This window comes from Bos grunniens, chromosome 11 (assembly GCF_055505025.1).
Source record: "Bos grunniens cultivar Pamir isolate PY7600 chromosome 11, Bosgru_T2T1.0, whole genome shotgun sequence".
Taxonomy (NCBI): Eukaryota; Metazoa; Chordata; class Mammalia; order Artiodactyla; family Bovidae; genus Bos; species Bos grunniens.
In genome coordinates this window covers 100,037,473-100,050,933 of record NC_141175.1, presented here as the reverse complement: position 1 = coordinate 100,050,933, position 13,461 = coordinate 100,037,473, and the positions used below count along the sequence as shown (strand labels likewise).

The window sequence follows — 13,461 nt, the reverse complement described above, 5'->3', positions numbered from 1 at the left end:
GTCCATTCTGATAGAGAGGTGTTTAAGTCTCCCAATTTAACAGTGTATCTTTCTTATCCTCTTCTCTTTTAAGTTCTATCAGTTTTTGCCCTGCATAGTCTAATACTCTGTTGCTATGTACATACACATTAAGGCAAAGTCCACACTTACAGTGTATGGGGCTTCCTTGGTGGCTCAGATGGTAAAGAATCTGCCTGCAACTTAGGAGACCCGGGTTTGATCCCTGGATCGGGAAGTTCCACTAGAGAAGGGAATGGCAACCCACTCCAGTATCCTTGCCTGGGGAATTCTATGAACAGAGGAGCCTGGCAGGCTAGTCCATGGGGCTGCAAGAGTTAGAATGACTGAGCGACTAACATTTCTACTGTTTTTCATACTATTTTTACTTAACGTTCTTACTGATCTTAAGCCTGTCATTTTAATTTTCATTTTCTGTTTGTTCTCTCTGTTTTTCATTTCTCTTTTCTTTACCTTGCCTTTCTAAGGGTTACTTGGATTTTTTAAAATTTCATTCCGTTAGAATTATCTGGAGTTTTTTTTAGAGCATATCTCTTCTCTGCGCCATTTGACTGTCTAGATCGTCCACTGCATTTTTATTTGGGGCTACGATGTTTTTCATTTCTAAGTTTTCCTTTTGGTTCTTTTTATATCTTTCATTTATTTGCCAGTAACTTTTGTTTTCTCTTCAATTTGGGTCAAGCATGTACATGTTTACTCTTTGAGGCATTTTTATCATGACTCGCTCAAAGTCCTTCTTAGATAATTCTAACATCTCTGTCTTCATTGCCATCTACTGAGTGATCTTTTCCATTGAAGTTGAGATTTTTCTGGTTCTTGGTAGGACCTCATTTAAAAGTGAAGCCAGATCTTTGACTTCGCCATTGAAAACCTAATAAAGTTAGAAGACTGAAAAAACACAGAGGGTGATTGCAGAGAAGAAAGCATTTAAATGAGAGATTAACATCAAAGATACTTTTAAAAAGTCCCATGTGTTTGGAAATTAAATGTCTGTTGCACCTGGTCTTAAGTCTCTGGATATATTCCAGTGTCTCCTAGTTTAAAGTCTATGGAAACTTGAGTAGAATTTGTATCCTACTGTTGTATGAAAATTGTATAAATCTTAATTATGTCAAATTGGTTCATAATGCTCTTCAGGTATACTATATTCTTCTACTTCTCTGTACATTCATTCAGTTAACTTCTGAGAGTTTGATATTGAAACTCCAACTAAGAAATCTTAATTTATCTACTTAAAACAATTGTAATATATAGTGAAACTCTATGGAACTTTGTTCTGTATTTTCCAAATCTATAAATGTGTCATCGTATTTTCACAATTTAAAAAATAAAAAAGAATTATGAAAAAAAAATGAAGCCAGGGATTTGGACATATTATGTTAGTAAATGCGAGATCGTCTGTTTTTTTTTGTTTTTTTTTTTTGGCTTTTTTGACACTGCTCCTGCAGGGGAGGGGTGGGCACTGCCTCAATAAAATCGGGTGGGATGGAATTTCAGGTTCCCCATTTAGACTGTGTTGACATAAGGAGGAGCCCTCCTTGGTACTTCTGGGGCATAGTGAAAGTTCTGGCTTCCCACTATGCTTCTGTTGATGCCATCCTGACCAGGAGGGGCAGGACTGAATCATTACAACTTTAACCATGATTTCCACTTACATGATAGGTTTGCAAAGGAGGCCTCATTACTGTGGTTGGTGGGAAAAGTCCTAAATCTCCACTGGCCTCCTCTCATATCGCCCCAGGGGGAGGGATATCTAATTTCCACCTTGCAGGGGTCCCGACGTGGTCTCCACTTTCACTGTGAATGGTGGCCCTATTTACTCCACGGAAATCAAAGTCTTGACCCCACATTCAGCTTTGTCTTCCACATCCTTGCATGTGAGTGGAAGGGAGAGGGTACCTTACTACAGCTTCTCGGGAGTCAAAAACTAGGTTCCCCTCTGGGTCTTTGCTGATCAGAGTGGGGTTGGGGCCAACATTTTATTCTGTGGTTTTTTTTTTTAAAGAAATTATTTTATTTTTGACTGCACTGGCCCTTCATTGCTGCGCTTGGGCTTTCTCTAGTTGCCTCAAGCGGACTGCTATTTTCTAGTTGTGGTGTGCAGGCTTCTCACTGTGGTGGCTTCTCTTGTTGCAGAGCACGGGCTTTAGGGTGCGTGGGCTTTAATAGTTGCAGCACATGGGGTCAGTACTTGTGGCTTGTGGGTTCTGGGGTGCAGACTCAGTAGTTGTGGTAAACGGGCGCCATGTGGAATCTTCCTGGACCAGGGATTGAACCCATGTCCCCTGCATTGGCAGGAGGATTCTTAACCACTGAACCATCAGAGAAGTCCTCTGTGGTGTTTGACTTGTGTCAAGTGGTTATTTTCCAAAAGTTTCTTGCTTTGATAGGCAGTCCCTTACCTGGTTCTTTGGTGGTGGTGGTGGTTTAGTTGCTTAGTTGTGTCCCACTCTTTTGTGACCCCATGGACTGTAGCCCACCAGGCTCCTCTGTCCATGGGATTTCCCAGGCAAGAATACTGGAGTGGATTGCCATTTCCTTCTTCAGGGGATCTTCCCGACCCAGGGATCAAAGCAAACTATTTTTGTTGGAAAGTTTTTTGACTGTGATTGTTGGCATTTCTGGGTTGCTTGCTTTTCCACATGCGGTGAATGTTACTGCCTGGTGGTGATAAAAGCCTCGCCTCCCTTCCTTCTTTGCCATGACCCTAGCAGAGGGCTGGTCTGCTGCTGTGGCCCTTGCTGTTTCCCAGTTGCTGGCTCCCTGTGCTCTAAGTATTGGATGAATGAGCGAAAAGAAAACCTGAACTCACCATCACATCATTCCTTGGACTCCAGGTTTCCCTGTCGGCCTTCTTCTTCTCTCCCATCTTTCTGCCTCTTCTGTTTGTTTCATAGATGATCACCAGGGATTTTCAGGGTGACTAAAAGAAGCAATAGGGGAAGATACGTGTGCTTCATCTTCCTGGAAGCAGAAGTTCACTTTATCTAGTTACATTCCGAAGGCACAGCTGACCGGATTCACTGATGGCCTGGTGTGAGGTGTGAGGGAAAGAGCAGAGTGAATGAGGACACTTTCTTAGCAACTGGAGGGATGAAGCTGTTATTTTTAGTGATGGGGAAGGGTGAGATAGATTGCTAAGAGGAAGCTTGGGTAGTTTTTGGACATGTTGAATTCAGGACACCTAGTGGAGATATTATGTAGGCTTTGGGGTTCCAGAGTTTGGAGTTAAAAGTGGCCCTTTGGGCAGAAAGTGTGCATTTGGGAGACATTGCTTGGGGGTGTATTTAAACCATGAAGAAAAATAAGACCATTTGGAGAGTGAGATAGAGAGAAAGGAGGTTGGTCCGAAGTCAGAGCCCTAAGATGATCTGTTGTTCAGAAGTCAGGAAGAAGAGGAGAGACCCACAGAGGAGACTGGGGATGGTCAGCAAGGGAAGAGGGAAGAAAACCAGGAGAGTGTGGTGTTCTGCAAACCAGAAAGGGAGCTTTCTAAGAGAAGAGAGTGATACGCTTGGCCAAGTGCTGCCTGAAAGTAGAGTGAGGTGTGGATGGAGGTCTGACCCTTGAATTGAGCAGGCTGTCCACAACAACTTGACCTCGTGTTTTGCAATCTAGATTTATTTCTTCTCAGGCTCACAACCCTTATATCCCCTTTAACACATACATCACATTTTGTGTAATCTCTCTTTTCTTTCTTTTACCTTTAAATGAAAGCATATGAATGATACATGTAAGTCTTGCTTGATAAATTTCAGTGCTGACATGAGGAATTAATTAGATCCAGTGAGTTTATCAATTATTGCAGCTGTTAATTGCTCAAAGACACCATCATCATTGCTTCAAAGTTGTTCACTGATATCCATATGTCTTGTTTCTGCGTATTAATACCTACTAATCTACTGACAAATATATAAGAAGAAAAATATAAAAATCTTTACTATCACAACAAAATGACTTGTTCCATTTCCTGTGACAAGCTCCTATTACGTGCAGTCATTGAACAAACCCACCTACTTTATTTTATAAATACTGCCTCCCTGGATCCTGAGACCATAAGTAAGTAGAATTCATTGCTGCCTTTTCAAAGCCAAGGAAACCGAGAGCATTTGGGTTTCTCAACTCAGAGTTCAGCTCTGCAGTGAGCTGCCTCCATTTCCATAGTCACCTTCTTGATAACACTGTAAGGGGAATTATGCCTTATTTTTCTAACAAGCAATATATAGTTTAAAACAAAATCTATTTGTTATTTAGGAGAGAATTGGTGAGTTCTACTGTATTTAGTTTTGGTATGGTGACTCAATGTGAGTTTTTTTCTTTTCTTTTTTACTCTTTATTGCTCTTTACAAACAAGTTTGGGGTTATAGAAATAAAACTCAAGTGATTTTTAAATGTAGTTATTTTAAAACATGACTGATTTTTATAAAGTGCTTTGTCTAGGACTCAGATTCATTGCTCCAAGACTGCATGTGGCCATGATAGAGCATTGATCTAGTGTTGTTAAGGGAAGTGACACATCTTATGGAAAGCAAAGTGTTCACTTGTTCCCAAAGCAACAGCTGTTGCAACACAATATGAAGGGCATTTGCTCTCATCGCTTGCTGCGTTGAGGAGCTCCAGAGGGAAGTCTTCCAAAGATGTATCTTATCACTGAAAATAAATAAATAAGACCAGATCCCCCACTACACCATGTACAAAGTAGCTATGGGAATGCTGTGTTTGATCTTTTCAATGGTTTTCTGCCTAACATGTGCAGTTTCAGAAGGCTGGTCTTCTCTAGTGAAGAGTTGGAAGTTCGGTCTATGCAGCTCATTATCAAACGGAAATATTGACTATTCACATGTTGAAACTCTAACCAGGGAAGTTGGAAGTGACTCCTGAGACTGCTGGTCTACCTTTTTTTATCATCAGGAAACAAACAGAAAACCAGGGAGGCTGGATAGTGATCACTTCTCAAAGCACGTAGCAAATAGATGATAAGTCGGAGAAGACTCAGGGGAGCCAATAGGCATTTCTGCCCCGTTCCTTCAGACTGAACCCTAGAAGAGGCCTAGTCACTGAGAGATGGGGAGAGGGGTTTAGATCCTTGGTGAATGCTGACTTTGAACAGTGAAGACCAGTGGAGAAATTGTGACTCTCAGTCTGTTGGTGAATAAGCAAAGTGTGAGAGTTTGTTTTGGAGTGAATGAGGCAGGCTTCCCCTGCCAGGGACACAAGCCATCTTGTCTGTCCCCAGGAGATAGTCATTTCACACCTGCGAGCTAGCACTCCTCCCTTGCGGGTTCACATCCCAAACCGTGCAGGTCTGGGTTCCAAGTTGGCCAGCTACTCTTCCAAGGTGTTCGCTGACGGGGACCGGCCCCTGCTTGCTTTCAGGGCCCTCCCACCGCAGTAGCCAACGGGCGCTCTCAACTCTATTCCTTTATTTTCTTCCTAGAAACTTTTAAACTCCCTTTTGTTATTACAGGTGCTTGATAAGGGCTCTCGCCATTACATTTTACTCATAAGACAGGCTAGTTTCCATGAAGTATTGTTAGACCTTTTGGGGTGCCTTAATCTCTAAGTATTTTACCCTTTTAAAAAAATCAAGAAAATGTAAATGTATAAAATAAAGAGAAGGGAGTTTGTGTTTTACCGCCTTTGTTTCTCTTTCTCTCTGAACAACGCCCCCCCCCGCCCCGAAACCAGACTGCAAACTTTTTGCCAATGGTGTGATTATTGATAGATTAAAACTACAGAGGATGAGATGGCCGGATGGCGTCACTGACTTGATGGACGTGAGTCTCAGTGAACTCTGGGAGTTGGTGATGGACAGGGAGGCCTGGTGTGCTGTGATTCATGGGGTCGCAAAGAGTCGGACACGGCTGAGCGACTGATCTGATGGATAAAACACCTGTTTTAATTTAAGTTTGTCAATGACTTTTTGTATTGTTTGTAGGGAAAGTTTCGTGTAACGTGGGCTGAAGTGTTCTCCTGGTGAACAGCCGTGCTCTACAAGGACACTTGTGACCTCCCTCCTGCCGTCTCTCTCACCACTTCCCCAGCACTTTCCCTCTTTGTGCGCTCACACTAAGCTCCCTGCACACAGCACTTTCTTCCTTGATTTTTGTTCATGCTTTCTGCTCTCTGCCTCCATGTCTTGTATTCCTGCTCTCCCATTTAAGAGGCACTTCCTCCAAGGAACCTTCTGTCATATGCCGAGACTGGGTCACGTGCCCTTGTTTTTTCCTGGGCGGTATACCACGGGATCCTGCCTTGCACTTGGCACAGCTGCAGTCATCTGACTGTGGCTTTCACTCCCAGGAGACTGCTTGGTGGCACATGTTGGACATTTTTCATGGCACACCACCAGTATGTACTTACCTAGCACAGTGCCCGGTACACAGTAGATTTCTTAGTCTGGGTTTGAGCGTGGGTGACAGAAAAAGTGGAATTTAATTCAATTGTTAATCGCTTCTTTTGTTGGTATTTTATGATAAAAATAGAGGAGAAATATCAAATCATTTTAGTGCTGTGCAATTCCTAAACTAACTTTTCTTAGAAAGAAGTAGAGAAACTACTTTTGAGTCAACTCCCTTACAGAAAGATTCCTGGATGTACAGTTGTGACAAAAGCCCATAAAATTCCTCAGAGAAATGTGTGTCTAGGGTATTACAGATTTTTGGAGGCAAATCATCTGAAAGATATGGGCTCAGGGGTCCTAAGAAACTTGCAACAGAATATTCACCATCAAGTAAGCAAGGATTTGCTATACTTATTTTCAATTGTCTGCCCAAAGCTTTGGGTAAACAGGTTCATATTTAATGTTTTAAAAGTATGTGAATAAAGGGATCCTAAGATTGTTCCTTTTCTGGCTCAATATGAAGGACAGCAGGTCTTCTCAGGAGTAGACCTGACTTTTTAAGAGGGAATCCATTAATGAGGAAATCTGTCTCTCTGCTGGCATTGTTAGAGTTCGGCAGGGTCACCTACAGAAGTTCCCAGTGTTCTTGATCATTTCTGTGCCCTGGGTGTTGAGGAGTGTAGGAAGGACAGTGACATGGTCCTTGGGGCTCCTAGCATCTAGGTGTTCACATCTCCCCACTTGATTGCTCAGCTCTTCTCTTCCTGTGCCCACTTCTCCCTAGTAGTGATTCCAGTGATAGTGGCCCCCTCCAGTCATCGTGATCAGAGGCCAAGACCATCGAGTGGTTGCCATTGTGAATGAGTGTGCTTCATTCTTTCCCATGGTCATTAAATATCTCACCAACCTTGACTGTATATATTGAGATTTCAGTGGGGCCTGAGTGATAAGTTAGCAATCATCCGCTTATTCGCATTTTGTTGAGCGTCCATTGCGTGTCAGGTATAAAGCTTTCCCTAGAGTAGGAAAGATGGGCCAGACTGAGTCTTTGCCCTGCAGGAGGGCCCCGGCCAGCAGTGGATGTGGGACTGTAAAGAAGGACAGTGCAGAGTGCTGTCCAGTGATGGGCAGGCTTCGGGAACTCTGACAGAGTGTCAAGCCAGGCTCCTCTCCACGCTGACCTGCATTAGCTTTTTCAGTCTTCTTAAGGGCGTGGTGGGATGGCTGTCCGTGTTATCACATTATAGAGACAGAAAAGACAGATTGACAGAGGAAAGCTTGACGATTACGTGTGGGCACGGAGGCCTGCGTAGAAAGGCGAGACCTGAAGAAGCTGGTAGGCCTGGAAACTTACATATCTTTTTAGCAGAGTGATGAACGTGGAGATGTGACAAGACAAAGGAAAAAGAAATTTGAGCCTGGGTTGTAAATTGTGGGAAAGTGACCAGGAGAAGTATATGAGAGAAACTAACGGAAGAGATGGGTTGTTTTGGTAGGTTTGTCTGAAGACCCATCGTTATGCTGACTTGCATGTCTTTTTCGTGACCGTAAAACGCCTCCTCATTTCTCCGAAGTTTCTCCTTCCTCCCGTCAGAGAAGGAAAATTCCTGCAAGTGTGTGTTGATTCTGTGTGCATTGGCTCCCACTTGACCCCAGCTCACAGTAACCCTGGTACCAGCCTGGCATGTGTGGGGATGGCTTGTTCTGATGTCCTTCACCTGGCTTTTGAGAACCTTGGCTTCCTCCCTACCACCACCTTGAGGATGCCAGAAGAGCAGCCCAGACAGTGACTAGCGACCGTGGGTGTGCCCCAGCTCTCCTGGTGAGAGAAGCCACGCTCCTCAGGGTTGGTGTCGGGGCCTTTCCCAAGGTCACAGCCGCCGCCAGCGGGGTGGCAGGGGCCCCACCCTCCGAGGCACCTTCTGCCTCTCAGCTATTCCTTCGCAGCCAGGTTTACAAGAGGAAAGTAAATACACTGTCGGGCCTCTCAGTGTTCTCTTTGTCCTGAAAATCCACGGCCTGGGCAGAGCACGTGACTTGGCACGTCCTCCGCTGTGGCGCTCAGACACAGCCGCACCGGGCAGCCTGTCTTTCCACTCCTGTGCCGGCGTCTCTGTATTTTTAGACCCGCCCGACGTCGCCAAGGCAAGTGGTGTGTGGAGATGCAGGGCCGGCTTGCTGGCCTGAGCAGCAGAAGCGGCTTGCCCGAAGCTACCGCAGCATATGCCGCGGGCCCTCATTTGCCGACGAGGATGGGGAGGGGGTGGCAGTGCTTTTTTTTGGCTTGTTGAGAACGGCTTATAGCAACTTCACACTGTCTGTGCTCCAGGATGTGTCGAAACACAGGACTGGCTTTCTGAACTAGCTTCGTGAGGTGTCTGAGGCAAGACCGCAAGCTTTGGAAAATGAACACCACTAAAGTTTATGTTGAAACTGCAAAGACAATATTTACATTTTTATAGACACAACAGAATAATTAATCAAAACACTATAGATTTGGAATCCTGATCATTTGGATTGACTTTCCCCTCTCTGCACTCTGTATGCAAGAGGGTTTGTTGTGTAAATTAAAATATTACAAAACCCAGTCGAGGTGTCTTGATACCTTAACTGAACAGCCTGTGTGGGGTACAGACCACAGCCATAAAGACAGCCTTTGTCCTGCTGGACTCTCACCGCCCCAACAGCAGAATCACTAAAGCTCAGGGTACCTCTGCCGCCCTCCCCTGTCCCCACCCAGCCGCAGCCCCCACCTGGAGGCTGTAGTAACTGCTTCACTTGTTTGCCTTGGTCTGTCCTTTCTTCTGCCAGTTCATTTGCTGTCCATCTACAGGAATGATGTGTGTGTGTTAAGTTGCTCAGTCGTGTCCAACTCTTTGCGGCCCAATGGACAGTAGCCTGCCAGGCTCCTCTGTCCCTGGGATTCTCCAGGCAAGAATACTGGAGTGGGTTGCCATTTCCTTCTCCAGGGGATCTTCCCGACCCAGGGATTAAACCTGAGTCTCCTGCACTAGCAAATGGATTCTTTACCATCTGAACCACCAGGGAAGCCCGTGAAAGTAATACTGTAGTGTGAAAGTTTAATCGATTTAGGAAAATAAACTGAGTACTTCAGGAGAGCCATTTCTGTAACGTCTGTTGTTAGTTATTTAACAACAACGTCTGTTGTTAATTATTCATCCTCCTCCTCATTACAACACCCAACCAAGGACCACTTTGTTAGGTTTGTTCACCAATTCATTTAGAATTAACAGAACTTCATTTCTTTGAATATAGTAGTTAGTTCTGGCCTCTCACAGATTGATTCAGATGAGGCTTTCCTTTAATTAATCCCAATTGTGATGATGTAGATTACATGTAAATCTATTCATATTGTATATCTTGCTTCATGTTCTAAGGAATTAATAGAAATTCAATATCATTTAAGTTGAGCTTTGAATTGTGTTTAATGGTAGAAATGGATTTTTAGAGATGTTTTCACTTGGCACAGTTCAGAGCTTTCAGAGACAGAACTTGCAGTTTTTATGGGCTCATATTAAGAACAAGGAAACAGATTAAGTATTCTCAGAGATACATTCAAGATCTAGGAGTCTTAAACCGGAAAAGGCAATGACACCCCACTCCAGTACTCTTGCCTGGAAAATCCCATGGACGGAGGAGCCTGGTGGGCTGCAATCCATGGGGTTGCGAAGAGTTGGACATGACTGAAGCGATTTAGCAGCAGCAGCAGGAGTCTTAAACAATATATAAATCACTAACCAAACAAGAACATTCTTTAAACTTTTTAGTGAACTAGAACTGAAAGTTTGCCCTATCCTAGATCCATGAGGTTAATAGATATCTTTTAAATACTAACTACATTGTTGATAAGAGCATTTTATGACAAAGCATGTAAAAATAATAGTAGGAACAAATATTTTTGATTCTTTACTGCATGTAACTACTTTTCATGTATGTTTTCAATCCTCCCTATAAACTTATTTGAAGGATAGTGCTTTCTGGTTTAGAAAACTGTGTTCTATCGGAGTCACACAGCTAGTAATCGCTCAAAACACATGCAGTGTAATTCACTTCATGTTGAAAATTCTCGGATCGCCTCAGTTTTACTTCAGACAGTGAAGGAACTACACAATTCCGAGATGATTCTTCATTACAACCAAACATTTCCATTCTGGAATCAAAGTGTGCCACATATGCAAACTAGGTAATATAATTAGCTAAGAAACAGGAAGTTCCAAGAAATTCTGAAATAGGCTGAGAGTTGCGCACTTCGGAACACTGAAGCGCGGGCAGAAATAAAGGCTGTGGTGATTGCCCTAAGGAAGTTCACTTGGAAGCTGTGTCTGTATGGTCACAACTCTCTGGGCAGCCACGACCCCGTGCAAGAAGTACCAGTCTGTTGCTCCTGCATTTTCCCAGGGACTGAGAATCCAAAGTCAGGCGGTTGTGCTAGAGCAAACCAGGGCAGGAAGTAGCGGGTCTCAGGGTCAGCAGTTCCTGGGGGCATTTACCCCCCATTTCCCTCTGGCTCTCTTTTGCTCTCACCCTCACCAGATGCTTTCTCTCTCTTGCAGTCCCTCTGATATCGTTAGGAGTCATTTTAGGGGCTCCAAAGAGCTCCGGTACCCAGAGCACTCAGTCTCAGTGCAGAAAAGAGTTCAGCAAGAGGCAAAGTGACAGATAAGAAGTGATTTCTTAGAATAGGTTAGTTGTGAGCTTTATAAGCAGACAAGTGAGAAATGCAGTACCCTGGAACTTACTGGGCTACAGTTTCATAATCAAAGGAGAAGCGGGGAGGGGGAGAAGAGCTTCTTTGTTTTTCTCGAATAGATGTCATGCTTCCATCAGCAGTTCCTCCTCAAGGTTGAGCAGGCGAGTATTCTTGTCTCTGCATGGTCAAGCTAGGTCCACAAATTATTGTTTTTGTGTGTGTACAGAACGTGTCCTATGGGTCACTAACTTCCTGAGCTCACTGGACAGGATGTGGGGTGACTAACACCTAAGTTTAAGTAACTGTAAGTGGTGAATACTCAAGTCATTCTGATTCCAAAAGCTGTGTTTCTCTACTGTACTATGCTTTATAATTTGCCATGCTCCACTTTCCCCGGACCACCGCTTATCGACATTTACACCCCGCTTGCCACCGAACCACCTCCTAATAGTGCAGTAAAGGAGGTGCATGAAAGTGTAAGCTGTGAGGCTCCTCTGTTACCTAGTAACTCTGGTCGGACAGGGAAGGCAAAGGTTTGTCTCAAAGCCTTCCATCTTACTTTCTACAGTCAAGTCGACCAATAGTTTCCTGCTCTGTGCCCCGAAGAGCTGGAATACAACCACAGAGTGCCTCCTTACACAGTCAACTCAGCAGCATGCCCCACGAGACACATCGGCGTGTGAGGTGAAAGCCTGCCCTTGTGTTCTTGCCTTCAAAACCCAGTTACTCACACAAAATGTAAACTTCCTTTTCCTGTTTAACTGCAGTGGCTCCTCTCCTCAATATTCCATCTTCCCATCCTCTTTCCTCTTAAAGATTCCAGTTGACTTATATATATATATATATATATATATATATATATATATATATGTATTTTTTTTTTTTGGCCAGGTGGGCTTGTTGAGAAAAATCATTCTTTACTTTCTTATGAAGTTTCTGTATTTTCATAAAAAAAGTATAATTTCCCCAGTATGTGGTGCTACGCTTTCCCTCATTTACACATGTAGGAATTTGTTTTTGTGTTTTAGCCTTTGGGAAATGATGAATTTGTTTAGTGGATCAGTAATGATCCCACTCAAAAATGATCATTAGAATTCCTCTTTATTCGATTACTATATGTCACCAAATCTACTATTTATCACCAGCTGCATCCATTAATTCAGACTTACTGACCCTTGACTAAGAGACCATTATAACTTTTCATTTTAAATCTTTCTAAGAACAAATATTAATAGAAAGTAGTGAGTCTTAAAAATATCTTATTTTAAATCTCAGTCTATACAAACCTTTTTATTTTTTGGCTTTACTTGTCATTTTTATTACCTTAAGACTATTTTCCAATAGAGTCACAATCTAAATAAGAGCCCACTATTTTGTTAGGAAACTGGGGGGACTGTTACCAGCTTCTCAGGGATCACTGCAGTATAAGCATCATCTTGGCAGGAAGTAAGAGGCAGTGTTTGTGGATGTGAATGCGTTTTCATGTCTTTGTCCATTTGGTGTAAACTCCTGTGTGTGACCCATCTGGGAATTTGCTCAAGAGGAGTCTTTCTAGAACTCTGAGTGTTCCCATTTCTAAATGGATAAGCTGGTCAGAAAAAGAGCTCCCAGAGTATATTAAGCTTGTGCGTGGTGTAAATACCAAGCTTGTGTTGATAGAAGTCCGGCATCATTGAATCCAAAGTCATCTGGTGAGGCTTCGTTTCAAAGATAACTCAGGACCACAGCCTGGGAGGCTGCCCAGCAGTGCTGGGGCTGAAATTAGAAACACAGAGAAGAGAGAAACTTACTGTGCGACAGTCTGCCGTGTTCACGATCTAAGCGTGCCTGACTCTTCTCCTTTTCTCCTGGGACCTGCAGTTTACCGCGGCTTCTGGGCAGTCCTGATGCTTCTGGGGGTGGTCGCCGTGGTGACTGCAAGCTTTCTGATCATCTGCGCAGCACCCTTCACCAGCCACCTTCTCTACAAAGCCGGGGGAGGCGCCTACATTGCCGCAGGTACGTCCAGCGTGAAGGCTGTGATTTCTAGCCGTGGAATACGTCTTTGTATTCTCCAGTTCTGGTTTCACAGGTGAGACTTCTAGGAGTTAGTAATATGCTAATATGCACATACAATATTTCCTGAGTGCTGCCTGGACGGCACACACTTTTCCAGGGACTTTGTGTTTTCCATTTGCTCATTGTATCCAGGTTCTGTGAATGAAGACAATAGGCAGGGAAGCTCTGCTGTAAGAGTCTTTTAATCTCCCTTGTCCTGTTAAAGTTCCACCTGTAAAATGGGAGTCACAACACATCTGTGTATAACATCTGGATGTATGTGAAGCCTCTTGTGTGTGCCTAAGAAGATAGCCTGTTACGATATTACAAATCCTCATGATTTGTTTATCTC

The 13,461-nt window shown here is 43.6% G+C and overlaps 1 protein-coding gene across 8 annotated transcripts in view; it reads left to right on the top strand.

The window, feature by feature from the left end:
• The window catches only part of TMEM182 (transmembrane protein 182), a 67,148-nt gene that overhangs the window by 34,607 nt on the left and 19,080 nt on the right, over positions 1-13,461 (top strand). For 4 of the 8 annotated variants that reach the window (XM_086327897.1, XM_086327898.1, XM_086327893.1 and 1 more), the window contains exon 4: positions 12,933-13,070. The exons of 2 other annotated variants lie outside the window; for them this stretch is intronic. In XM_086327897.1, the coding sequence (XP_086184023.1) occupies positions 12,933-13,070 (138 nt within the window). Of the gene's footprint in view, positions 1-12,932; positions 13,144-13,461 lie in introns of all 8 variants that reach the window. 2 more of the 8 variants (XM_086327894.1, XM_086327896.1) reach the window with 1 other exon arrangement.